At 41.7% G+C, this 27,010-nt stretch overlaps 1 protein-coding gene across 2 annotated transcripts in view; it reads left to right on the top strand.

The window, feature by feature from the left end:
• Tenm3 (teneurin transmembrane protein 3) overlaps positions 1-27,010 on the top strand; it is a 613,899-nt gene that overhangs the window by 583,775 nt on the left and 3,114 nt on the right. For both annotated transcript variants that reach the window (XM_013513154.1, XM_013513152.1), the window contains 6 exons: positions 5,230-5,405; positions 7,043-7,278; positions 15,140-15,436; positions 18,904-20,515; positions 24,355-24,485; positions 26,449-27,008. In XM_013513154.1, coding sequence (XP_013368608.1) covers positions 5,230-5,405; positions 7,043-7,278; positions 15,140-15,436; positions 18,904-20,515; positions 24,355-24,485; positions 26,449-27,008 — 3,012 coding nt within the window. The remainder of the gene's footprint in view (positions 1-5,229; positions 5,406-7,042; positions 7,279-15,139; positions 15,437-18,903; positions 20,516-24,354; positions 24,486-26,448; positions 27,009-27,010) is intronic.

The raw sequence follows: 27,010 nt of genomic DNA, 5'->3' as shown, positions 1-27,010 counted from the left end.
GAGTTCGGTTCCCGGTACCGGAGAAAAAAACCAAAAAAAAAAAAAAAAATCCTACTGTCAAGTTTGAAAGAAAGTTTTCAAGAAGTGCAAATTGTTTCCAGTTGAATAAATTCGCAGGACCAATAGTCCATGACATAGCGTTGGTAACATTCTAGGTTAGTCAATTTTTCTCCCAGTTGAGGAGCTATTGGAGATGTTTAAGTAGCCAAGTATTTTAATTGTGATGTTTGGGAAGATTAATTTAGTATCAGTGAGTATGCAGAGGCAGGTAGACCAGTTGTAAAAGTCTAGAGAAGTTCTGGGAATGGAAAAATAGATATCTGCGAGAGTACAAAGGAAAAATTCAGAATTTGGAGTTTCATGTGTGTAAGGGGAAGGGAGAGAAAATGTCACATCAGAGTGAGTACATTTTAACTGAGAACGAGGCTATAATTCTCTGTGACTTGCGTGATAATCCCACTGCTTAAGGAAACTTAAAAAGAGATTTTTAACATATTCCACAAAGACTAAAACAGCAAGTCTAGGCAAAAATGCAATCAAAATTAAAGACAAACAAATAGATAACCATCAAATAAGGGCATCCCATTAGTGAAAGAGCAAAAGGTCACAAAAGGCCTGAGGGACACTGCATTTCCAACAAGAGCCTTTTGTGGAGATGGGGGTGGGGGGGCCATAAAAGAATGTGCTGTGTGATGCATTTGGAGCTGCGCGGCTAAGCCCAGACAGCGGAATGGAGAGCAAGAAGTCGATGTTATATTCGAATTCCCTCGAGCCTACTGCATTGTAAATGCAGGCTACCAAAGAAAACCACATCTCTAATATACAAGGAGGGCAGGGCTGGTTCGTCACTGAGGCCAAATTAACAAACACTAAGTTAAACACAAAGCTGTACCTAAGCAGAGAATGTGCCCAGCACTACGTAGTCTGACGGAAAGGCCTCTTCGTAGCGGGACTTACTATTCCAGAGAACAGTCGTTTCCTGGTGGATCACCTTCCTGCCTTTGTTGAGGTAAAGAATGGCTAGCACACCATTTCTTCGAGTACCCAAAAATCATCTTTGATGACTTATTTTTTTTCTCATTCCTTATCTAGAGTTCCCTGGTCATTTCAATGTCTCTCATCCATATTCTTTTCATTTGTGTTAACAAAGATGCTAATCTGTGAAAAAGTGTTTACTTAACCCTGTGCTGAAATTTTTAAAAAAATGATCATTATTTTAAAGCTTTTCTTAGGTGAGTCCTGGCAAAACACCCCAAAACATGGTCCTTCAGCAGGCTGAGTACTTGGAACTGAAGAAATAGGAAAAGCCTAAGCAGCAAGTTCTCTCTGATCTCCCACCTTCCTCTCTTCTTCCCCTATTTCTCCCAATAGCAGGTCACAGAAACTTCAATTTTTTAATCCCTCAAGGAGAGTTATATAAACTAAAGCTCCTCCACATAAAGCCTAAAGGAGTCACTGCCTCTTCCACCTCCCCAAAGTAGGGCATAAGACCCTCATTCCAGAAGCATCCAGCCCCAAGCGAGGTGAGGAGGGCTGGAGGAATGAGGCTGCAGAGCACAGCTTAGAAAAATGTGAACCGAAGGACTTTGCTTTACACCACGCACCACCTGCACCCACTGAGTTTATCATCCTTAGGTCATACCTGTTTTGTCCAGTGACATGTCTACTTAGCTATCCATTTTTCATTTAAAAATACACAGCATCCCCTGGGTCTCTGTCTTCATTTCCAGAGATTCTCATGCCACACACAGAAAAACTTTGACTAAATAAATTTGCTGTACTTTACTCTTGCTCTCCTTTTGTTTAGGACTGTCAGCCATGACCCTTGTGGTAGCTTTCCACTTTGTTCCTTTTCAAGAACTGTCCTTTGCCCTGAAATTGGGTCCTTTCCACCTTCAGCATGTAGGACTGGCCTTTCTCTGTAAAAGGGTGGGGAAAACAAATGGTAGTCTTTTTATTCAAAAACCTTGTGTTGGTTCTGGATTATTTTTCCCTGGTTTGTGAAACTGACAAGGCTGGGAAATGCTCACTGCCGGACCTGTCACCCTACTGTGGACTTCTACGATTCACACCTTTATCAGCATGCCCAGTAAGAAGCCTGCTCAAGGCCTCTCTCTGCCATACAGTTCCCCCTCAAGGTCCACTTCTGGCCCTTGCACCTTCACTGCTCCTCACCCTTGCCTTCACTGTTTCCCCACCTGGGCTTAAGCCTAAAGGAGTCACTGCCTCTTCCACCTCCCCAAAGTAGGGCATAAGACCCTCATTCTTATGAGCTCCGCATCTGTCCCACATCTGGCATCATGAGCAAGGCTATTCCTCAGCTTCCCTAAGGTGAAAGCTTCTTCTCTCTGCACTGTGGCTGCTGTGGTGATGTGTAGTGCCCACAGGGCACTTGGGTTTGTTTTGTGGTTACTGTTGTTTGTTTTGGTGTTGAAGATTAAACCCAGGGCCTAACGCAGGCTAGGTAAGCACTGTACCCCTGAGCTACACCCCCAGGCCCAGGACACTCTAATACCCCAGCTTCTTAACTTGCACTTAAAGGTTATTCACAAACTGATGGGTTAGGGAGAAGCCCTCAGGGTCCTTACACCTTTGCAGCTTAGCTGGCCTTGCTGTAGCAAACACTTCAGCCCTATTAAAGCCTTAACTGAGACTCACTGCTCCTTGGAAGGCACACATTCAAAACTTCCAGAGCTAAACTGTTAAGCTGGGCCACTAAGATGCCAGCTTATCCCTGTGTCATTGTAACTGTACTACCAACAAAGGTTACTTGTATTTTTATTTCCCAAAGAACCAAAGGCTAATAGGTTAGAGTCTGAGTGCTCAGCATCGTGAGCTGTATCTGCGTGTGCTCAGCCTCCTGTGATACAAAAATGCCTGCCCAGCAGGAAACAGAGCGTATGGCCAGCCAATGAAAGCACCAAGTCAAAGGTTGTGGAAATGCTTTCTACAGGAGAAAGGTGAAGTTTCTACTTGAGATTAAATGAGTTTGGAAAATATAAACCAGCAAAAGGGCAGGTCAGTGGCAGCGGTAAGAATGAATCAGCTAGCTGCTGGCAGGTAGCATCATATATATAAAGTGGAGTTCTCAACTTTAAGTCAGGCAGTGTGATTTACAAAAGGGCTAATGGGCCCGGGGTCAGGTGCAAAACATTTCCAGAGATGGCCCATTCATGAGATCCAATGAGAGCCTGATCAAGTGGCTTAACCATACCGTATTTTCATTTTTCCGTCTCTAAAACGGGAAGGGGCAGTGAAGTACAGAATGATCTTCGTATGGGAGCATTTATGAGGATGTCAGGTTTTTTTTAACACGATAACATGTTCTTAACATTATCCTGTGAGAAATGTAGTGTGATAAAATAATTCTACCGAACTTAAGATTGAACTGTAAGCTGATATATCAATAATTCTGAAATTCTGTTTTGCTGCAGAAATAAACCTATGCATGCTTGTTTCTTCAAGAGCAATAATGGCTTCCAGAAAGAAATGACAGCAATAAACTGTGTTGGATTTCTTTCATTTGTGCCTTAATCTGCTCGGGGCATTTGGGCTGGTGGGGAGGGAAGGACATAGGCTTTGTTTCTTTAGCTCTGCCTTTTATGAGTCCAAACAGTGATTACACTAATGGTGCCTTTGCTTTCTCTGTCTCTGTCTCTCACTTCTCCCTCCTGAGTGCCTGTTCCTGCCGCTGGCTAAGCAGCATGGCAAGTTGTCAGACCACATCAGTCAGGCCTGTGATCCAACTGATACTGTCCCCTCTGAATTAATGGGCTCAGCTTAGTGCTGGGCACTGAACAGACCTCCGTCTCTCCCCTTCCTCCTCCCTTCCTTCTGTTCTCCACCATGGCATTGCCCTTTCCAAATCCTCTCCACCTTTTTAGCTAGAATCATCTCCTAATTACGATCACATTTATTCAAAGCAGACTTTTTATACTCCAAGAACTCTCTACTCATTTATTCCAAAATACCGCTTAAGTACTTTTTTCTGTCCTGTGCTCTCACATTGCTCCGTATTTACAACTGTTATTATGATTCTCTCCCACGTTCCCTCCCCGGTAACTCTTCTGTTCTTCTAACAACACCCATCCTCTACTACCTTTGCTTCGGGGCTAATTTTAAGTAGAACATATTTCCAGTCTCTGTTTCCCTTAGAACTTCTTCTTAATGAAACAGCCTTACTATCTACCTGAAAGTCAACCTTACTTATAATGTATGTATGTTTTTCATTGAAAGTTTTGTGTCTGGGTTTTTTTTTTTTTTTTTCAATTTGGACAACACAATCACTTTTGAAATTTTCTCTGGCACTGCCACAAATGGAAAAGTCACAGAAATTGAATTCTTAGGTCAAATGTTGTATCTATAATGCATATTTATGAGCACAGGACAGCTTTTGCAATATATGTTAACATTTAAATGATAAGTTCCTCATATTTATATGCTAAAAGAGTAAACACATAATAAAATATCAAATAATCATGAAATGTCAGGAAAGATTGCATTTCATTTCAGTAAACACAATAAATCATCATTTGAGATAACACTCATTCTTAAAATATCAGCATAAACAAGATAGGTTATCACTGCCATTCAACTTTACCATTATAAAGTATGTCAATCATTAAGAAATAAAGTTTCTAGGAATATGGTTATAGCTCATTGATAGAGCACTCACCTAGTATGCAAGAGGCCCTAGGTTCCGTCCCCAGCACCAAAAAAAAAAATCTTTAAAACCTTTCATTAATTTGTTGAAGATGTCTCATGATAGTAAAATATTTTACATATGCAAATGATATATATAATGTTTGTAAAAGCTATATAATGCATATTGCACTGTTTTAGAGGATGTAAGTTGATAAAGCTTGAAAAACTCATAACCGTAAATTAAATCTACTTGCGGAAGACATGGAAGAATAGTAAGGAATTTAATATCAGCAAATATGTTCCCTTTGAAACAGTAAATTAGATGTGCAGGAGGATTTTGGTCACACTTCAAAGAATAATATGCTGAGATGGAGAGCTGTTCTGTTTACTCTTGCTCTCACCGGTGAGGTTTCTCTGTGTTAAACAGGCTTTTGATTACTTCAAAGCATGTTTGAAGTCCTCGCTCTGCATACCTCATGCACAAAGGCAAATATTCCTCCAAATTTGTGCAGCTGATAACGTTGTACCTTATAAGAAAAACCTGCAGGTTCCTATGTAACATCACTTGATGCCTCCTTTATTTAGCTATGACAGTGAAGGTCGACTGACGAACGTCACATTTCCAACCGGAGTGGTTACAAACCTCCATGGGGACATGGACAGGGCTATCACAGTGGACATTGAGTCATCCAGCAGAGAAGAGGATGTCAGCATCACTTCAAATTTGTCCTCAATTGATTCTTTCTATACCATGGTTCAAGGTAAATACAAAAATAAAATTTTAATTGAACATTTTTAAATGCTTCTAGCACCCAAACAGAATACAGCAACCCTGATTTTCTGAGATGAAGCAGAAAAGAAGATGAGAAAACAGAAACCTCTAGAGACAGTGATGGAATCATTTAGCCCCTACATGTTAAAAAATATATATATAAATATATATATATTCTAATCACGTAATGAATGCGTAATGTTAACCTGAAAATAGTGTCGTTTTCCATTCCTATTTAATAAAATAACTAATTCCAAATCTTCACATGTATCATCAGACCATTCTTGAGTGATCTCAGATCTCTCCAGAACATCTCCTCCCCTCTACTGTCCAGACAGTAGAGTGAGCCACAGTGCTTTATGACCTCATCATGATACAATATTTGAATCTACGTATGATGGAAATTTATCCCAAATCCCAAGTACTCATTTTTGTAATATCTGGATTTTCCATGTTTTTTAACCTAGTCTATGGGCATGAGTGTTATATCCACTACCCCTATGATGGAATCTCCTCTCATAGTCCTTTTTAAACTAATCTTCAACAGAATCTGTTTATAGTGACATTTGCAGTCATGAGATCGTAACTCAAAATTATTATAAATCTGTGTTAAACTTCTTTGACTTTTTTTACCTGTTCCATCAAGAAATCTACAATCATGTAAAGGTAGTATTGCTTGAATTCATTTCTTCAGTACTTCCAAATAGTACTGTTTTTCCAGAATTTTAAGTTGTGGCAGTACCCTACAATATGGAAAGGGTTTGGGTTTTATTTTTATTTATTTCATTTATTTTTTGATGCTGCAGATGGAACCCAGGACCTCATACATGCTCGGCAAACACAGTACCACTGAGTTATACCCCTAACCCAAGAGGGTTTGTTTTTGCTTTATTTTTTATTTTGCTTTTGTTTTTAGCTTTTTGAAACATAGTTCAGACGGGCCATGAACTATGTAGCCCAGACTGGCCCCAAACTCCCTGTGATCCTCCTCCTTCTACCTCCAGAAGGCTGAGATTACAGGTATACGCTAGGACATCCAGCTCAAAGAAGGTTTTTTGGTACAAAGTATTAGATAGCTCCCTTTTTTAAAAGCTGTTTCAGGGGGAATATATCACTTTATGTTTTTGATAGTCATGCTATAGATAATCCTTTAAAAGATGTTGAAGAAAAATAAAGGAGTGACTATAGGGGAGAGGACCCTTTATAAAACCTTGGAGGTGAACACATCAGCCTCCAGAAGGATCACATGCTTGGCTCTTTATGAACTATTTACTGCACATGGAGGTTCACCCATCTTCATCAGGCAAATTAAAAAAGGAAATCTATTAAATTTGAGAAAGATATCGCTTCTTGGCCTTTTGGCTAAGATCAAGTGTAAATTTGAGAAAGACTTTAACTCCCCTAAAGTCCATCCTAACATCTATCTTAAACCAACCTCTGACAGCACGCAATGCCAGGAACCAAAAGCTGTTTTGTTGCTCTCTAAGAAGATATCAAGTACTCTTTGTTTGTTTTTACAAATGGGGTCCAGTTAAAGTTTTAGAAAGTTACACAGTTTCAATGTTCAATAAGCCAAATATTTAATCCATGTCAAATAGCCCATATTTTCCGCTTCTTGCTTTTCAGATCAGTTAAGGAACAGCTACCAGATTGGGTATGACGGCTCCCTGAGGATAATCTACGCCAGCGGGCTGGACTCACACTACCAAACAGAGCCCCATGTTCTGGCTGGCACGGCGAATCCAACAGTGGCCAAAAGAAACATGACTCTTCCTGGTGAGAACGGGCAAAACTTGGTGGAGTGGAGATTCCGGAAGGAACAAGCCCAAGGAAAAGTTAACGTGTTTGGTCGAAAGCTTAGGGTAAGTTGATTGTGGGAGAGCAGAGAAGGCTGGGTAGTCGCCTGTGTTGTGTAGATGGCCTGTTCCTGATGGCAGGACTCATCTCCCGTCCCTTCATCTGCCTCCCTGAGTGTGAGCGCGCCACGCTGAAGGCGAGGGGTGGCCTGCCACCTTACAGAGTGAGAAAAACACCCGTTGGCCTGTTAAGACTGTTCATCCTGAGAATCACCTATTTCAGAAATGGCTACATAGCTAAAAGTAAACACTTGCCTGGAAAATTAGGGAATTACATATAATGCCATCCCAATTAGCCTGGAAGTCAGTTGTTTCTTGTTTATTTTATTAAGGTTATTATCATAATCATAAGCTTTTTCTTTACTTGCTGGGTTAAGGGTGATGGTGTCTTAGTGCAGAAATGAGGATAGATAAGAATTGCCTGGCCACTGAAAGGTGAATTCTTCCTTTGCATTGTCAATATTCTAAACTAGTTTGGACAACAGTAAGACTCTCGGTCTCAGAACCTATCTGCTACCTCTGCATACTATTGATGGAAAACCCTAATTTACATTACTTTTTAAGAAATGCGTTATTTCTCATTATCCTAGTGTAATTGAGCTTTGTGCAATGTTCTCTGCATTTATTTATAGGTTTTTTTTTCTATTGCTTTACATTATGGACCAAATGCATCTAGAAGGCAAGCTGTGATTTACGATGCTGTTTGGCAAAGACAGCGTAGATTAAGTACTGAAACATAGGTTGCAAGAAATCACCTTCAGCCACAATAAACTGAACCTGATTCATTCCTTATATTAGCAGACAAATTTTAGTCTATCAGATAAATGTACATAATTCTTCCTAGCATTACTTCTCTTGCCATTTTAAAAAAATTACTTAAAATCAAGGAGAACAAAACATGGAGTTTACCATTAATGCCCTTTTTTCTGCACTAGAAATGGCTAAATTATTACCCAAATAGGCCCCCATTATTTACTTTACCAATCCTTCAGGGTAGGAAACAGCAGCTAAATATTGCTTCAGGCTACTTCTGAGAAATAGAAATAAAGTTAAAACAGAAGAATCAGTGGATCAAACAAAGACCGTATCCAGCTTACCGGTTATATTCTGATTCCACTTCAATTGCAAGAAAGGACCTGGGACTCTAAATATATGGTCTCTGCACCTAGCACTGTTTGTTTCTACCTCATCCATTCTCAGGCTGTGGAACTGGGATGCCTTGGCTCCAATCCTCCTGGAATCCACTCTGGCGGGTTACAGCCGAAGGAGGCTGGAGGGAGGGGAGGTCCATCAGAGGACTGAGAAGGAAACAACAGGACACGAGGAGGGAAAATAGGACTAGGGTAGAAGGTAAAGCAAAGGGCAGGGAAACAAGCGCTGTACTTCTTTCTGATCACTCTCAGGTGGTCCTGGTACATCACCAGGGTGAACTCCAGCCTCCTGCCTTGTCCTCTCCTGAACCTGGGGAACAGTGCTGCCTTCATCTTCACAGGGCTATCACAGTGGACACAATTAACAGTTTATGCTGCCGCGCCTGTTTCCTCCCCGGGCCCGGCTTCCCTGGCCAGTATGAAGTGAAAGCTGCTCACAGGCTTTACTCTGCCATCCCTGCAGCAGGGATACGATGCACACACATGGACGGACACGCACATTCTCAGACACAGGCTTTCATTAGGACACAGAGGCACTGCTCATACTTGGGCTCTCGCTGTACGAACCAAAGACAGAGTGCTCTACTAGAAGTCAGGAAATACAGGCTGTAGGTCAGGCTCCACTTTTTACTAACAGCCTTGTGGGAAAATCATAACATCTCTGAGTCTTTGTTTCTTTATGTATATCATGACATCTACATCATGGGATAGATTATCTAGATACAGCACATTATGATGTATATGATATCCATAACTGTATTACTACACTCTTTTTTACACAGCTGTTACAAGAATCAAGTAAAACACTGTGAAAGTACTTTGAAAATAAAAGGCCTGGTTATACATTCGTTAACCCTAACCCAGAGACTTTCAAACACATGCAAACATTGACATTCCTACCCACACAACAGATGCCTAGGGAAGAGCTGTGCAGTGTGCTGGGAAGGAAGAGTCCAGAGGAGAGGAGGAAGAGGGGGAAGAGGGGGAAAGACCTCGTCCACAAGCTGACCGCATGACATACTGCTTGCTGTCCTCTGAGACAAGTTATGTCTCAGTGAACCCCCAGCCCTCCTAACACTAGTTTTTGAATAAAAAAGAAATTAGGCATAAAAGAAATCAGGGAGAGTAGAGGAAAAGAGAAAGAACCCAGTCTGAAGCCTGATTCTAAACAAAGAAAATCCTTCTTAAGGGAAGAGGGGACTGCACACAGGCATGGGTGTTAGTTTCTTCCTTTCTAAATAGCAGAATCACGATGCCTCAGCAAGACATTGCAGAAAATATCCTATTTTAAATGGCCTGTGCAGTGATACTGAAAGGAGATTTCCAGCTGATATGTCTGATTGTTCTCCTAGAGACAATGCCAAGATCACAAGGGAGGGTTTCTTACTTTCAAGATAAGATTGGATGTGCCAGCTCTGACTGCTAATTCCATTCCTCTGTGGATTCCAGGAGAGGAATTCTAGGGAGAAAGTGAGGGTATGAAAGGCTGGTTTCAGGGATGAACCAGTTGTCTGCCAGTACAGGGCAGAGAAGAACAGGCAGGTAGGCCTGTAGCCAACGCATGACCTGAATCAGCCGAAAAGCCATTTATATCCCCCCTTTTCTGAGACCAAAAGCATCTCCTCTCCTACCTCTCACTGTTTCCTAGCAGAAACTTCTTTTCATTTTCAAGTTTTTGACCTAAATTTAGCTATGTGCCTTACACTTGGTAGACTCAAATATTTTTTCAGTGAATGAAACAATGAGGAAAGACAGATCTTCCTAAGGCAAGCATGTTTGCAGATGCCTGATTGCTGCGAACACAGCTAATGCTAATGTCATAGATAAAATATGTAGATAGGTAAGTGTTATGCAGAAGTGTGTGCATAGAAGAGAGAAAGGTTTAAAAAGACAAGGATTAGAAAGATAAAGAATATATAAGAATTTAGCAACATGGAATGCATTTTCTGTGAAATACTACATTAGGGGAAAAGAAGATAAATAAAAGTAGGGAATAATAGGTACATAAAATCTTGATAGAGATATAGAAAAGCATAGTAGAATAAAGCTAATTTTTTAGTGAAGCTAAAACTATAACATTAATAGCTGCAATTACTAATAAATATATAATTTATTATATAGTAGTTGTCTTTGTCTTATAATAATTGGTAAATAGTCCTAACTTTTATCAGTAATTTTATGGATGTTAGAAGCAACCACCACTTACCAAAAAAGTTATTATAGCATTCTAATAGTAAAATCTGTCTCTTAAACCTACCTAGAATTTAGATAGTTAAAGAAGGAACTTTAATGAATCATTACCAGAAACTCTCAGAATTTGAGAGTATGTTTGAAGGCATACATATACATGGTCACACATTTAAATCTTACTGTGCCCATCACATTTGGGTGATATTTTAATTGAGTGGCTCAGCCTGGAGCGGAGTCACACATGCAGCAGCACCGTGATGGGTGCAGAGGCACAGAACTGTGTGTAGCAAGTGGTGCTCCCACAAGGACACCAGAGAAGCTTGATACTGTCACCAAGCATTCTGGGTGACAGCACCACCCCCTTCACTCCCCTCCATAACATTTTGGTGAATGAGTAACTCTGTGGTAATGGTACCTCTCTTTGAGAAAGCTGTTTGATGCAGTCAGTATTACTCCATATTTTTAAGCCTTCAGAGGGAAAATTTTTACTGTCCTTGCCCAATATAAAAGGGATATTGTGATTATACTCACAATCATACAGGCATCATCTCTGAAAATGGATGTTGTTCATGCTTAAAAGAAATACAGTACAACACAAAAGAATTCATGGTGGTCTGCATTCCACATACAACATTTTGATTCAATTTTTGATGGTTGGATATCATATATATGGTGTATATATATATATATACATACATATATAGTGATAATGATCTAAGATTTTTCATCTTCAGATTTATTCACTTTTTGTTATTTTTATAATTTTATTTTTTTGAAAAAAGAAAGATGATAGGGAACAGAACAGTGCTGGTGCTTTACAACGATAAACCCAAAAATCTCAGAAAGTTACTACGACTTCTAGAAAATGTGCTGCTGCAGGACAGTGTCTTAGCACGAACTTGTCACCAGACTGCCACTTTTTTTTTTATAATATCGAAAGAAGACAGTCTGGGCATATTTGGAAGGGATTTGAAAAAAGGGAGGTCTGTTGGTATCGCTTTAAATTTTACATATTGAATAACAGCACTGGTGTCTGGAAATAATAACCATGGCTCAGACCTTGGCTTGTATTAGAAATGTGGGACAAAGCATTCCCAAAACAAATGTTTTGCTTCAGGTTGAGGACACACAAAAGGCACTGCATGCATACAGTATCTGTCTCGATAAAAAGAAGGAGTAAAGCATCCATCCCGCTGTTTGGTCTCATAATGTTCCCAGATGGTTCCAAAGGATGGCATGTTTGGTATGGACACAATGGCAACAGTGACACCATTTTTCATCTGGAGGTCTTGGCGTCATGCAGCTGTAGTCACAAAGCACCATATCAGAAGTCAGTAGCAGGATAAGGCAGTGAAAAGATGGGGTTCCAGATCTTTTTACCCTTCGGCACGAGCCTATCATACCAGATCTGCAGTCCAGATTTTTTCTCTCACCACAGGGAATACTGCGGAGACCAGAGAGTGTAAGGAAAACAATAAGAAAGGCGGCACAAAGTGAAATCAAGGCAAAGTGAAAGCAGATAGGGCAGTAACTGGGACAGTACTGGACAGTACACAGTCGGTGTTCAGTGGTTTGTCCTGGCCTGGAACAGCCCAAGGAAGGAAAACAGGAGGACAAACTTGAACATTCAGGGGAATTTACTTCAAAACACAGTCTGAGGAACCCAAGAGCCCTAATACAGCCATTTAAATATGCAAAGCCTCTTCTTTTCTTCCAAATCTTGATTTTATTAATACATGTTTGCAGTACACAGTGACCATACTCCTTGTGTAGACCGGGTCAGTGCAAGTACATAACACATCTTCCTTCTCCTTTCACCCCCTTCCTCTTTCCTTCTTCCCCTCCCTCGTCTCTCAGTCCCCTCCACATCTGCAAACAGTTTGCCTCCCTCTGTCCTATTATCTGTCTGTTATTTTTCTTTTAATTTGTATTTTGGGTTTCTCATATAAGAGAAATCATGCAATATTCAAGCCTGTGTGCCTGACTTATTTCACTTAACATTATAGCCTCAAGGCACATCCATTTTTCTACAAATCACTCAGGCTTATCCTTCCTTATGACGCAGTACTCTGTGCATGCTGGCACTTGAGTATGCCAGTTATCAAGTTAATTCGATGTTGAATCTTTCTACAGACTTTAGAAAAGATACTTGGGAGGAAGGGTATGAAAAAAACAGAATTGGAAAAAAATGGAGATAGAGCTTCTGCTAATGGGAGGGGGACCAAGAAATGGAAGAGGGGGGTGAAAAAGAACTCAGATATGTTATGTACATGTACCAACTCCCCACAATAGATGTAATCGCTATGTACGATAATCATGTACTGATCAGGGGTATAGCTCAATGGCACAAGTGCCTGCCTGGCAAGTGCAAGGTCCTGAGTTCGATTCCCAGTACAACAACAACAACAAAAATTCTACAGTCATGCACTAATGCAAGTAAAAGAACAATTTAAAAAGAAAGAAAAGATACTGTAAGAGTAGCTAGTAGCTTCTCCAAAGTACATGGAGCATTCTGCAACTGAAACCCATACAGTTTCACAAAATTCACATGAAGCAGAGAGCAACCAATATGCAGATATTTCTGCAGGGGAAAATGGAAGCTCAGAAAGTCTCCAGCCAGCTGCTCAGAATCCAGAACTTATTGGGAGACCAAGCCCAAGGGATCTAATCCGACCTCTTTATTTATAGATGGACAAAACAGGCACAGAGGGGTTAAAACCCCAGGGGCAGGCTGCTTCCAAGCCCTGAAGGGTTTGAAGATTAGGCTTTTTGTCTCCTGGGTTTCTCCCCCAAGAGTCTCTGTCTGTCTCTGTCGCTGTCTCCCCTTCCGTGCCCCATACCTGCTCCAGTTCACAAGTTTCTGCTATGAGACAGTGTTGTACCAGGGCTCTGCCCTCTCATTTTTTGTCCATTGATCCTTTGAAGGTTTTTCACCCCAATGTTGTTTCTTTTTAACTTATAATGTTATATTTCCATGGGCTTCAAAGTATTCCCCATGAACAACTAATTGGAAATGTTTAAGGATTACTTTTACACATCATGTGTTTCTTGTCAGTTGTACAATGCAAAAATTAGTTCATCCTGGGCTTACACAAATGTACATATTATATCTGTACATACACATACAGTATACCTGAGACTGGGTAATTTATAAATTTATAAATGTATTTTGTCTCATGGTGCTGAAAGTCTAAGGTCAAGATACCAGCATCTGCTCAGCTTCTGGTGAGAACCTTGTGGCAGAAAGTGGAAAGGCAAATGGGCACATTTGGAAGGGGACAAAGGAGCTAACACAGTTTATAATAACCTGCTGTCAGGAAAATGAATTCAGTCTAATGAGAACTAATGCAGTCCCCGTAGAAAGACACCCCTCTTAAAGGCTTCACCTTGCAATACCACTATATGGGCAGCCAAATTTCAACCTGAGTTTTGAAAGGGACAAACTGCATGCAAACTATAGCACAGACCTATAAAACTATTTGGCTGAAGCTGTCAGTTTAAAGTTCCAGTTAAGAAATGGTCATGTACAATTAAGGCTTTCCATTTAATGTTTAACAATCCAAGTAGTTAATGAGCATTTTCATATTTACAAGCCACATCCCCACAAAGGCGCTGTAGAGAAGATGAAAGAATGAATAGGTCATGGTGTCTGCCTTTCAGGGTTCACAGTCTACAAACACTGCAGCCTGTTTGTAAAGGAGAAGTGAATCAGGACCTCACTCCCATTGCAAAAACAAGTGCCGGTTTGTGTACGCTTTGAATCACAGACAGGAACAGCCAGACCTAGTCAAAGATTCTGGACATGGCACAAAGCCACACAGAGTCCCCATTAGAGCAACTTGGTGCTAGATTTGTAAATTGAGTACAACATTCAGACCACGGATATGTGGTAGTAAAAGACTCTGAAGTCCCTGCCAGTTAACCAGATGTTATCAAAAGCAAACAGCATTCCAAAACATTGCGACTTTGGCAGCAGTGGGCCAAAAGCAATGATCATGTTTGTAACCTCCTGCTATTTAAACTCATTAATAATGTACAGTAATGTGGGTTCCAACTTCTACTTAACTGCGCTTCTAAGGGTTAGAGTCATGTTTACCACTGTGTTTTATTTAATGTAACGATGATTAATTTTTAAGCAATTATTTTCCAATCTCTTTTTGAGGGAGGAGCTTTGAGTAAGTTACATAGGTGTCATGTTAATCACCCTCGGATCTTCTGAAAAAAAAAATACTTAAAAGCAAATACATTTTGGTATTTTCCTTATCGGTTGCTTTAGTTTGCAAAATTTAATTAAAAAGGTTTTGAACAAATGCCAGACTGTCTTTCTGTTTAATAAAACCTTTTTAAAAAACAGTTAATCTACTGCCTTGCACTTGTACTCAAGAAGTTGCTAAATTAATGTACTGACAAAGGAAATAAATCATCATAAAATGGTGTTTAAACAATGCTGGGGGCTCAGAAGAATGATAAGTTCCTTCTCCTGGAATAATATGATTTATTTTATCATCTCATTTGTGTGGTAACAGGTTAATGGCAGAAACCTCCTTTCAGTGGACTTTGATAGAACAACAAAGACAGAAAAGATCTATGATGACCATCGTAAATTTCTACTAAGGATCGCCTATGACACATCAGGGCACCCAACACTCTGGCTGCCGAGCAGCAAGCTGATGGCCGTCAATGTCACCTATTCATCCACAGGTCAAATTGCCAGCATCCAGCGAGGAACTACGAGTGAAAAAGTAGATTACGATGGCCAGGGGAGAATTGTATCCCGAGTCTTTGCTGATGGTAAAACATGGAGTTACACATACTTAGAAAAGGTATGCCTGCACACTGAGGGTGAAAATGGGAAAGAGATGATTAGCATTCTTCAGCACTCACCTTGAGCACTACGAGGGAAGAAAAACTACAGCCTATGACAGAGTTCCATTTATTATTCTAAGTATCAATATGGCAGTCACAGTAATACAGCGGTGATGAATTTCTGCATTAGCGAAGTAGATTCGCCTTAGTTAAATTCTACTATCTGAGACCCTTTTAAGTGATTTATGCTGTAAACAAACAAGCAATAACACTATCTACCTGCCAAGCTCACACACTGACAACATTCGCAAATTAGACCTTGAGCTGGTAAGTCATTTGTAAATTATTTCTGTGCCGGCTCTTTCATTTTAGAACAAGCTTTATATTAGCACAGTTAAAGCCGTCAGTTTTTTTTTTTTTTTTTTTTTTTTTTTTTTTGTTGTTCCTGGCAGAGCTTCAACATAACCATAAAAAGCATGTAGGTCCTATTTGTATATTAGTAACCACAAGAGGCTATTTTCTTAGAAAGCCACACTTTCAGATACTTCGTGGTATCTTTCCATTGTTCTATATGTAATAGGTGAGCACTGGAGTTTAGGCTTTTCCCCCATTCCTAAGAATATACACAATACAGAAGTGGAGTCTTAGCATTAGTTACACAGCTGTATGAGGTGTGGCTTGGAATCCTGACTGGGGTCAAGAGGGAAAGAAAAAGAAGGAAAAGAATGATCTCCCTGAATTTTGTTCCAAAGAAATACAATCTACCAAAGAGCATATTCATAAGATGTTTCATTTGCCTTTGAGACAAACATTAGCAGGAGAAAATGATCGTTTTGAGTTCTTGTACATCTCAAATCTCAAAGTGCTCCACTACCAATTTCACAGCAGCCGTAAATTACAAACTCAACTCTTTAACAGTTGCTGCCTCCACCTTTCTATATATGTGACACAGAGTAACTCTTGTCATCCAAAAAAATCACACGCACATCACTGCTCACAATCTTATTCTTCACTAGAGTGCTCTGCAGAACTCCGCAGTCTAAAAGTCATTCCACCTGGGACCCATCCAAGGTGCATATGCAAAGACTAGTCTCCCTGAGAACCAGCTTCAGATTCAAAGCTCAGTGTGGGATACCACCAATCTCACGGCAGCTTCTCAATCCTGGAATGCCTTCAGCTAGGACCTCTTATCCAGTCCCTCCTCTCGGAAACCCATCTATCTCCTCTCCTTAGGAGAGACTTGCCCTTGAGACCATGAGCTGTGCCTGTTAGATCACAAGCTCCCTCCACACTAAGCATTCCACTCTCGACTGGCTATCTGTGGAGAGACCATGGAGTAAGCCCCTCGCACAAACCTTTAGAGGAATAAATCCCAACACATGACAGATATTTTGCTGTCCAACCTAAGTAGCCCCCAGGCAGTGTTTCCAAGTGAGAGAGGAACAGACTAGAGCAGTTTTCTAGTTTAAGTACATTTCAGGAAGGAGTAATAAAAATACAAGTACCCAGTCCCCCCCAAAAAATGATAGTAGCAATTATAATGTGGCTGAAAAATGTTTAAAAGGAGCCAAGGCCTGTATCGTTAATAAGAGCTCTGTCACAAAATGAGAAAGGCAGTAACCAAGGTCGCCTTCATGCACCCGTGGAGAACAGAAAAGCCAGTGAGTCCTTTCACATCATCTCCCAAATTTCCATTTCCTTGCCAGGATAGCGACGCAAAGCCAAAACGTATTCATCTCAAATAAGAATGTTTTACTACGTTCAAACATGAAGTTAAGTGACTGTAAAAGCAGGTGTCAGTTCCTGTAACTTACACTACTCCAAGCCCTCCTTAGAAAAATACAAACCGTTAGGAAAAACTCCCGGGACTTTTACTGCGCAGCTCACGTGTTAGCTTTCCATCAATGGGACAAAATGCGTGAGCTGAGCAACCTGAGGGTTTACTTTGGCTCACAGTCTCAGAGGCTGCATTTGGTGGTTGCTTAGCTCCTTGATTCTGGGCCCGTGGGGAGTCAGAACATCGTGACCAGGAGCAGGCAGTGCAGCAAAGCTGCTTCCCTCTTATGGCAGGAAGCCAAGGGCGAGGAAGGGACAGGAGCCCGGCATCCCCTCTAAAGCCAGGCCCTTAGTGACCTGCCTTGCTTCACTAGATTCCTCCTGAAGGTTTCACCACCACTCAGGAGTGCCACAGGCTGGTGACCAAGGTTACAACATGTTGCTTTAGGAGGACATTTAAGATCCAAACATAACAATCTACATACAAAAATTACCCCTAGATTTGGCCGCAGTTGTTCTGGCCACAAAACAGTTTATGAAGATGGTGGAAAATGAACACAGTGTGCCTTAGACATAAAATTGTGCACTTCCATGTCAGAAGAAAGGGTGCCTCCCACCCTAAACACCCTTCCTCTTCGCCATCACTGCATTTGATCTCATGGGCTGCAGCAAGCTCTGTCGGAGAGAAGAACCACCCCAGGCCTGTAGTGTGGTTGAGGTTCACTTGACCATGCTCAGGGTTCACCTTTTCTCCTATTGGCCCATTTGTCTTTCTTCAGTTACTTGATTTATCAACTAGTTGTTGTTTTTTGGTACAAGGAATCAAACTCACAACTCATGCTTGCCAGGCAGGCACTGTGCTGCTGAGCTAGATCCCCTACCTTCTGCAGTTACTTGAAAACCTATGCAGACCTTACTTTTATTTGTATATTCATTCACTTCATAACTTAGCACCAAAGCATATGTAGTCCTGAAACCATGTGATAGCACTTGAGGTACAAATCAGATTTGGTACCTACAAAAGAAAATAGCAAAATACAGATTTTACTGTCAATACAGATGCCTTATGGGAAGCACATCTAAATCCACACCTCTGTTAAAGGCAGGTATAACCCTCATTCATCATGTGACTAAGTGAGCAGTGTTTGTTGACACTGATGCTTTATGTTGTATACATTATCCATTTTGGGCTAATTTTATGTCTCTTCTTCATAAAATAATATTTTGAATGTTTCGCTCCTCCCCCAGACACACTGGAAATTAAGACATGATTTGAGTGGCTCTTCAATCAAATGAGGGGGAAAAACCACCTTACTATGTAATTGCTAATTATGGATAGGATTGCATTCCCCATGCTATTTTCTCCTTGAAATATTGTCTTTAAAGCAGCTTTATTCATGTCTGCATTATGACTTAGCCAAACCCATTGACAATCTGCTGGTTGGCTATGAATGCCTCGAAAAAGCATGGTACAGTCATGACAAGGAGCACATTATGAATCTCGAACCACTAACTGCAGAACCCCTTACAGTTAAGCATCCAAGCAAAGTAGGCATGGAATCGTTAACAACATGTAAGGTCAAGAATAACTCAATTAAAATGAAAATCATTTTCTCAGGTGGAATGTTTCTGTATATTTGTGGTCACTAAATCCTCTCTCACTTCCCTGTTCGTAAGCACTGGGTAACAGTTTGTGCTTTCTTTACAGTCCATGGTTCTTCTGCTTCACAGCCAGCGGCAGTACATCTTTGAGTATGATATGTGGGACCGCCTGTCTGCCATCACCATGCCCAGTGTGGCTCGCCACACCATGCAGACCATCCGGTCCATTGGCTACTATCGCAACATATACAACCCCCCAGAGAGCAATGCCTCGATCATCACAGACTACAATGAGGAGGGGCTGCTTCTACAGACAGCTTTCCTGGGTACAAGTCGGAGGGTCCTATTCAAGTATAGAAGGCAGACCAGACTCTCAGAAATTTTATATGATAGCACAAGAGTCAGTTTTACCTATGATGAAACAGCAGGAGTCTTAAAAACAGTAAACCTCCAGAGTGATGGTTTTATTTGCACCATTAGATACAGGCAAATTGGCCCCCTGATTGACAGACAGATTTTCCGCTTTAGTGAAGATGGAATGGTAAATGCAAGATTCGACTATAGCTATGACAACAGCTTTCGGGTGACCAGCATGCAGGGTGTCATCAATGAAACGCCACTGCCCATTGATCTCTATCAGTTTGATGACATTTCTGGCAAAGTTGAGCAGTTTGGAAAATTTGGAGTTATATATTATGATATTAACCAAATCATTTCCACAGCTGTGATGACTTACACAAAGCACTTTGATGCTCATGGCCGCATCAAGGAAATTCAATATGAGATATTCAGGTCACTCATGTATTGGATTACAATTCAATATGATAACATGGGTCGGGTAACCAAGAGAGAGATTAAAATAGGCCCCTTTGCCAACACTACCAAGTACGCTTATGAATACGATGTTGATGGACAGCTGCAAACAGTTTACCTAAATGAAAAGATCATGTGGCGTTACAACTACGATCTGAATGGAAACCTCCATTTACTGAACCCAAGCAACAGTGCACGTTTGACACCCCTCCGGTACGACCTGCGGGACAGAATCACTAGACTGGGTGATGTCCAGTATCGACTGGATGAAGATGGTTTCCTACGTCAAAGAGGCACAGAAATCTTTGAATATAGCTCCAAAGGACTTCTAACTCGAGTGTACAGTAAGGGCAGTGGCTGGACAGTGATCTATCGTTACGATGGCCTGGGAAGGCGAGTTTCTAGCAAAACCAGTCTCGGACAGCACCTGCAGTTTTTTTATGCTGACCTCACCTATCCCACTAGGATTACTCATGTTTATAACCATTCCAGTTCAGAAATTACCTCCCTTTATTATGATCTCCAAGGACACCTTTTTGCCATGGAAATCAGCAGTGGGGATGAATTCTACATTGCATCGGATAACACAGGGACACCACTGGCTGTTTTCAGTAGCAATGGGCTTATGCTAAAACAGATTCAGTACACTGCATACGGTGAAATCTACTTTGACTCCAATATTGACTTTCAACTGGTAATTGGATTTCATGGTGGCTTGTATGACCCACTCACCAAATTAATCCACTTTGGAGAAAGGGATTATGACATTTTGGCAGGGCGATGGACAACACCTGACATAGAAATCTGGAAAAGAATTGGGAAGGACCCAGCCCCATTTAACCTGTACATGTTTAGGAATAACAACCCTGCGAGCAAAATTCATGATGTGAAAGATTACATCACAGGTAAGTACGTTTCTCCTTTACACTTGCTAAACTCCTGTAACCATTAAATTAATACACAAAATAACTGGAATTGAGCTTTTAAATACATTTATTCCTGTTTGGATCTGCAGAGAAGTACAAAGGAAAAATAAAACATAGTTACTTTCCATTCTGCCTGCCAGGGCCCAAAGCAACAAGTTTCTTGCCACGAAATGGGATCCAGTCATTGAGGGAGGAGACGGGGGAGAGCAGAAAACATAATAAACTTGAAGTCCCTAAACTGGAATTTCTCCTACAAAGTGTGTAGCTTTACAGCCTAAAAAAAAAGTTTTTTGTGTCTCTTTGCTTTATTAACTTCTTATTAAAAAATAAGATGATAAAAACATAAAATGATAAAATGGCCACGGTAGAGCTGGGGATGTGGCTTCCTGGTAGAATGCTTGTCTGGCGTGTGCAAGTTCCTGGGTTTGAGCCCCAGCACAGAGGAAAAAAAAAAGAAAACAAGAGAAGTAGCTCCTAAAAAGGGAAGATTTTTTTGGTTCACAGTTTTAGAACTTCTCGTCTATGGTCAGTTGGCCTCAGTGATTTGGGCTTGTGTAGAGGCACCATGTCGTGGTACGAACAAGTGGCAGAGGAAAACCTCTCACTTCATCAAAAGCAAAAGTTGGAAAGGAAAAGACCAGTGTCCCATGGTTCCCTTCGAGGCCACGTTCCCAGTGACCCAAGGACTTCCCACAAGGGCCCACCTCTCAAAGGCTCCACCACCTCCACCCCCAGTACCAAGCCTTTGACGTAGGGACACCTACACTGTGGCAGTTGCCTCAACTATAAAACGCAAACAATTGTGCCTACCTGTGTCATAAATATAAGAAATTTTGACCCAAGCATAGTGGCACACACCTGTAATTCCATCTACTCCGGAACCTGAGGTTGGAAGATTACAAGTCAAGGCCAGCCTGGACAACTTAGCAAGACCCTGTCTCAAAATAAAATTTTATTAAGCCTATAGATATAGCTCAGCAGTAGGGCACTTGCCTAGTACACTTGAGCTCTGGGTTCAATCTCCAGTACTGAATATATGAAATATGATCAAAATGTATAAGGAATGTTTATATTTTTAAAAATATATTACAATAAATGACACGTTGCCACTAATTCCTCTCAAAATATTCCTTTCACTTTGAACACGCTTACCCATCATTCTTGCCACTTTATGAAGCAGCTTCTCTGCAAGTTTTCTTTCATGAGTGCCTTTTATAAGATACAATCAAAAATAAGGTGAAAATTGCTGCCAAGCACTATCGAATGGAAAGGCAGAATTCATAAAAACAGCACAGTGTATCCTCAGCCGCCTTATTCACTAGATCTGGCACCCTGCAACTTCTGGCCTTTCCTCAAAGTAAGAACGACCATGAAAGGTTAACATTTTGAATCAGTTTGGGTTATCAAGGTAGCCACGATAGCACAACTGAAAACATCCACGAAGAGGACTTCCAGAACTGCTTTGTAACAGTGGCGAGAATAACGGGATGTGGGTTTGAAGCAAGAAGGATTATTTTGAGGCAATTAGTGGCAATGTGTCTTTTACTGTAAAATTTTAAGCATTCGCATTTTTCTGTCACACCTCATATATAATTCTGCATTAAATGGTAACTACATTACAAATGTGTAATATAGGGTCTGAATATGTACACAGACTTCTGCTGAAGACAGTCAATCTAAAACAGCGCTGTGACATACATCTCCCCCTCCTCATCACCATCGCCTTGGAACAATACTGGGGCCATTTCTCCCAGGGTCGTGTGGCAGATGGATCCCACTTGTGTTCTCACTTCCTCTTCTTGCACGATGATCTCCGCTGCAGTTGAGTGCAGCTCCTGCACGGTGACACTACTAAAGGCATACTGATTTTTCAACCAATATGAAGCAATTTTCAGGCTATAGATTTCATACCTTTCCAAGGTTAGTACGTTATTCTTAGTTTTGCAAGATTTAAAACATCAGTTCTCACCTCTGCCATCACAGAACAACCAAGATAAACAGAGACAAGGTCCTTGCGAACACGCTGTAGTTCTCTGCCATTCCTCCACTTCACGACTTCTTGTCATCCCTCCCAGCCTCCCAGTCCTCTGCGGACTGCCATTATGAACCTTCCTACCATGGTTATGCTTCCTGCAGAACTGCTCTTTCTCGAGTTGTTGTTTTGTTTCACTTCGGTTTGGGTTTTCCTGTTTCCTTTTGACTTGTGTTCACTTCTTCCAGCTTCCTCTTTTGTGTCTCAGTATTTGAGACGCACTGAGCTGCCTGTTCTCTCAGCAATCAGGGCAGCTCTCAAAGTGCTGCCGCGTCTTCACTGCACATCTGTTTCCCAGCCTCCCAGACTGCCAAAAGCTTTCCGCACGTCTCTTCCATGTACACCCACTGAAGTCCCTTCTTTCTGCGTCACGATTCAGCCACATCACTATGGTATTTTTATTCAGGGTGTTTCAGTGTACACCGCATTCAAATCCCATTATTTTGGAGGTACTTTTCAATACTGAAGGCCCTCTGTGTTTCACTTAGGCAAACAATGCTCAGAGGAAGAGAAGTTTTTGCCTCATTACTCCAACATTTGGGAGAAAGAATTTTCTCCAAAACCTAAGACTCCCGTGTAATCTTATGTACACTGTCCCCCAAAAAGCGTCACTTTCCATGCTCTGTGAAAACGGGATTTATCGCTCAGCACGACCACTATCACACCTACGACAGAGAGAATACCACCAGTCTGGTAGCCATATGATGCCTGGACAAAGGACCTGTCAGCCTGGCGAGGAGGGGAGAGTTTGTGCCCTAGAGAAGGCAACGAGAAGCAAGTGGCTCTCCATCATTCTGACAAGCAGTTTACCTCGGGTTATTTAGGGGGTGTTGACAGAGGCTGACTGAAAGGCTGGAAAGCCCACAGCTCCTGAATTCATCCTCTCCTAGCAACGTGGGCTGCAGGGAATGCCATAGCAGCATTTTCTGAAAAACATCAAAAGAAAGATGGAACAGCATAAAATATATTAGGTGAAATGCAATTTCAAATTTTCCAGCAATGTGCTTAATATATAAAATAATCTACACCCAACTGTACTCATAAACCTGCAAGCCTGCTGAGTAGTTCTGTAACATTATAACCTCCAGAATAGAATAAAAGCCTTATCCTGAGCTTAATGGCTTTTGGAGTCACATGGCAATATTTTAAAATACCATTTTAAAGGTTTCCAGGTTCTCTCCCCCAAAAAGTTTGTCTCCACCTGTGCACAGCGAGCTTTTGAAGTCGTAACTGATGGTAATCAGAACTTCTGCGCCCTTGGCCAGCATTGCCAGCTTTTAGCATTCACCGTTGATTAAGAATCAACTGTTCATTTTAATACTCTCAATTTAGGGTTTTTATTAATAGAAAATGGGCTGTAGAAGTCCACATATCCTTCGGCAATTGCTTTTGAAAGCTAATAACATACAACTTCTATTTAAGACCAGCCTCTACACACTACAAAACAAATTGTTTGTTTTTTACCATTGTGTCTTTTTCATGCCGCCGTGCATTGTTATTACCCTCTGTACCACTACCGCTGGCACGGGATGCCATTTCACACTTGTGACAGTTTGCCCCACCTAAGTGAGTATTACTCTGCATTTTTCATAGTACTCGCCACAGTTCTGTTACTGAGGTTATTGTCTTCGTGTCTAAAAATAGCAGATTTGAAATGGTAGGAGGAAGGCAAATGTGCTTATTTTCAGATTATTTGTGAAATTGGGCTTTTTGTAAGGTAAGAATTTAAATTTATGAAAGCACAGAATAATCTCCCTCACCTTTCCTTTTGAACATTCTCCCCTAGATGTTAACAGCTGGCTGGTGACATTTGGCTTCCATCTGCACAATGCTATTCCTGGCTTCCCTGTGCCCAAATTTGATTTAACAGAACCTTCCTACGAACTTGTGAAGAGTCAGCAGTGGGATGATGTGCCGGTAAGAAACCAAATACAAAACTATGAAAAGGTGGGAAATGGCTTACTTGTGTCAGATTTACCCAGATTTAATCGAACTACCCTTGTGAAAACTATACCAAAGACCTTATTTTACCCTTTTAGAGAAGGAAAATTGACACTTCCTCTGCATTTCTGTTCAGCAAACCAGGAGCCTACGTCTGTTTTCAGTGATGCTAATAAAAACACAAAAAGACATTATCAAAAGGTAATAAAATGCAGAAGCTCATTTTTGAGTGTTGGGTTTCTACAGAGAACCCCATGAAAGCACATTTATGGCACCTGGGACCTGCAGGCAAAGGTACAATAAACAGGAGGGCAGGAGATTGCTATTACAAATTAGCAGCCCACAAACAATGCCTCAGAGTTCACCTTCTCTAAAATATTAGCAGTGTTTCATAGGGAAAAAATAAAAATAAAATGTCCTCCAGTAAGGCTCTATATCCAGCTAGATGTTTGTAAATTTTCCTGGAAATAACAGATCAGGAGGACTGCAGCTGCTGCGAGAAATAAGAAATAGAATGGAAAATTGCAAAATCAAAGTGCCATGTCAGAATGCAGCACTGTAAATCCCATCATTCAGAGATCAGGAAGAAATGCACAACAAAACATCAGGATTTCTAGGTTAACACAAGGATAATTGAGAGACTAAAAATTTAGGTTATTCCAAAATGATAAGAGAGAACAGAGTTTTTTAGAAAGATGAACTTCTCCCCTCCCTCCAGCAGCTGTCCTATACTTTCAGTGACTACAAAGAGAAAGCCAATTGTGATTAAAACGTACACAAACACAATGGCCACAAAGACAACATCTCTATTTTCTGGTACTCATTTCACACTTAACATAAAGGCAATTTTTTTCAGATGTCACCTTTACATTTCAAAAGCAAACACCACCAAATTTCTAGGGCCTGGGAGCTATTTTAACATTTCTAACTTCAAATCTGTCTACACTGATAAAGTGCCATGAAGACATACTGAAGTTTCCTGGTGCATCTGAATATGAATGCCCTAATTGTGTCTGACTTTCCACCACTCCTGAAAACACTTAAATCTAACTGTACAAATGGACATGCCAGCTTTTTTTTTTTTTCCTGGGCAGCCTTTTAATATGGTTCATGTTCTGTGTCAAAAGACGTGCACAGTAAAGACAGCTTGGGGAATCAAAGGCAAAGACGTGGAGGCTGCCTCTAGTGCAGAAAAAGTTTCTTTCACTGCTGGAGATGAAACAGATGTTTCCATTTGGGAGACACTGGCCAGACAAACATCTGGGAGGATAAGCAATGGCTGGGTTAAGGTGCCCCAATTTCAAACATTTGCCATTGGAGATGGTCCAGTCTCCCTACGTCTGCAGTAAATAACAGTTTTTCCAAATTAATAAATATTCTCCTCCAGCTGCCCCCACTGTCCGCTTATGCATGCACGTTGCAATTCTGCACTTGGCACTGGTGATTTTTCAGCTGAAATCCCTGTTCACAAAGAGAAGGCAGAGATGACTTAAATTAGAGCACAAGCACTTCAAAGCATACGAAGTGGGGCCCAGAGACCCTCCCCAAGCACGCCCAATTCTTCTGTGGAGAAATCTGCTGGGGTGGAGGGCTTGGTAAACCGGTTCCCACATGTGGGGCGGGGTGTGAAAAAGGGAAAACTAAAGACATGATTATTTTGCCCAGGCTGGAAACTAAACCGTTTTCAGCAACAGTGATGGAATTCCCTCTTCTAACGTTTCAAAACCCATTTGGATCACCTTGAGGGGAGGAGAGCTTGCATGCAGCCTCCACCCCAGGCAGTGTAGACAGTGTCATCTGCAAAGAACCACATGAGGTTTTAATAAACACCTGGGACTCGCCACCCGGCCCGGCCCTGGAAGCCCTCAGGAAGCCCAGCTTCCCGGCACCCCGATGCCGCCTGTCCTCTCAACCTTCCCCATTGTGTTTCCCTTTTCAGCCCATTTTCGGAGTTCAGCAGCAAGTGGCAAGGCAAGCCAAGGCCTTCCTGTCCCTGGGGAAGATGGCCGAGGTGCAGGTGAGCAGGCGCAAGGCCGGCGGCGAGCAGTCGTGGCTGTGGTTCGCCACGGTCAAGTCGCTGATCGGCAAGGGCGTCATGCTGGCCGTCAGCCAGGGCCGCGTGCAGACCAACGTGCTCAACATCGCCAACGAGGACTGCATCAAGGTGGCGGCCGTGCTCAACAACGCCTTCTACCTGGAGAACCTGCACTTCACCATCGAGGGCAAGGACACGCACTACTTCATCAAGACCACCACGCCCGAGAGCGACCTGGGCACGCTGCGGCTGACGAGCGGCCGCAAGGCGCTGGAGAACGGCATCAACGTGACCGTGTCGCAGTCCACCACCGTGGTGAACGGCAGGACGCGCAGGTTCGCCGACGTGGAGATGCAGTTCGGCGCGCTGGCGCTGCACGTGCGCTACGGCATGACGCTGGACGAGGAGAAGGCGCGCATCCTGGAGCAGGCGCGGCAGCGCGCGCTCGCCCGGGCCTGGGCGCGCG

This window comes from Chinchilla lanigera, unplaced genomic scaffold (genome assembly GCF_000276665.1).
Source record: "Chinchilla lanigera isolate Chin_1 unplaced genomic scaffold, ChiLan1.0 scaffold00002, whole genome shotgun sequence".
Taxonomy (NCBI): domain Eukaryota; kingdom Metazoa; phylum Chordata; class Mammalia; order Rodentia; family Chinchillidae; genus Chinchilla; species Chinchilla lanigera.
Note: the sequence above shows the minus strand (reverse complement) of the source record. Positions and strands in the feature narration are given on the sequence as shown.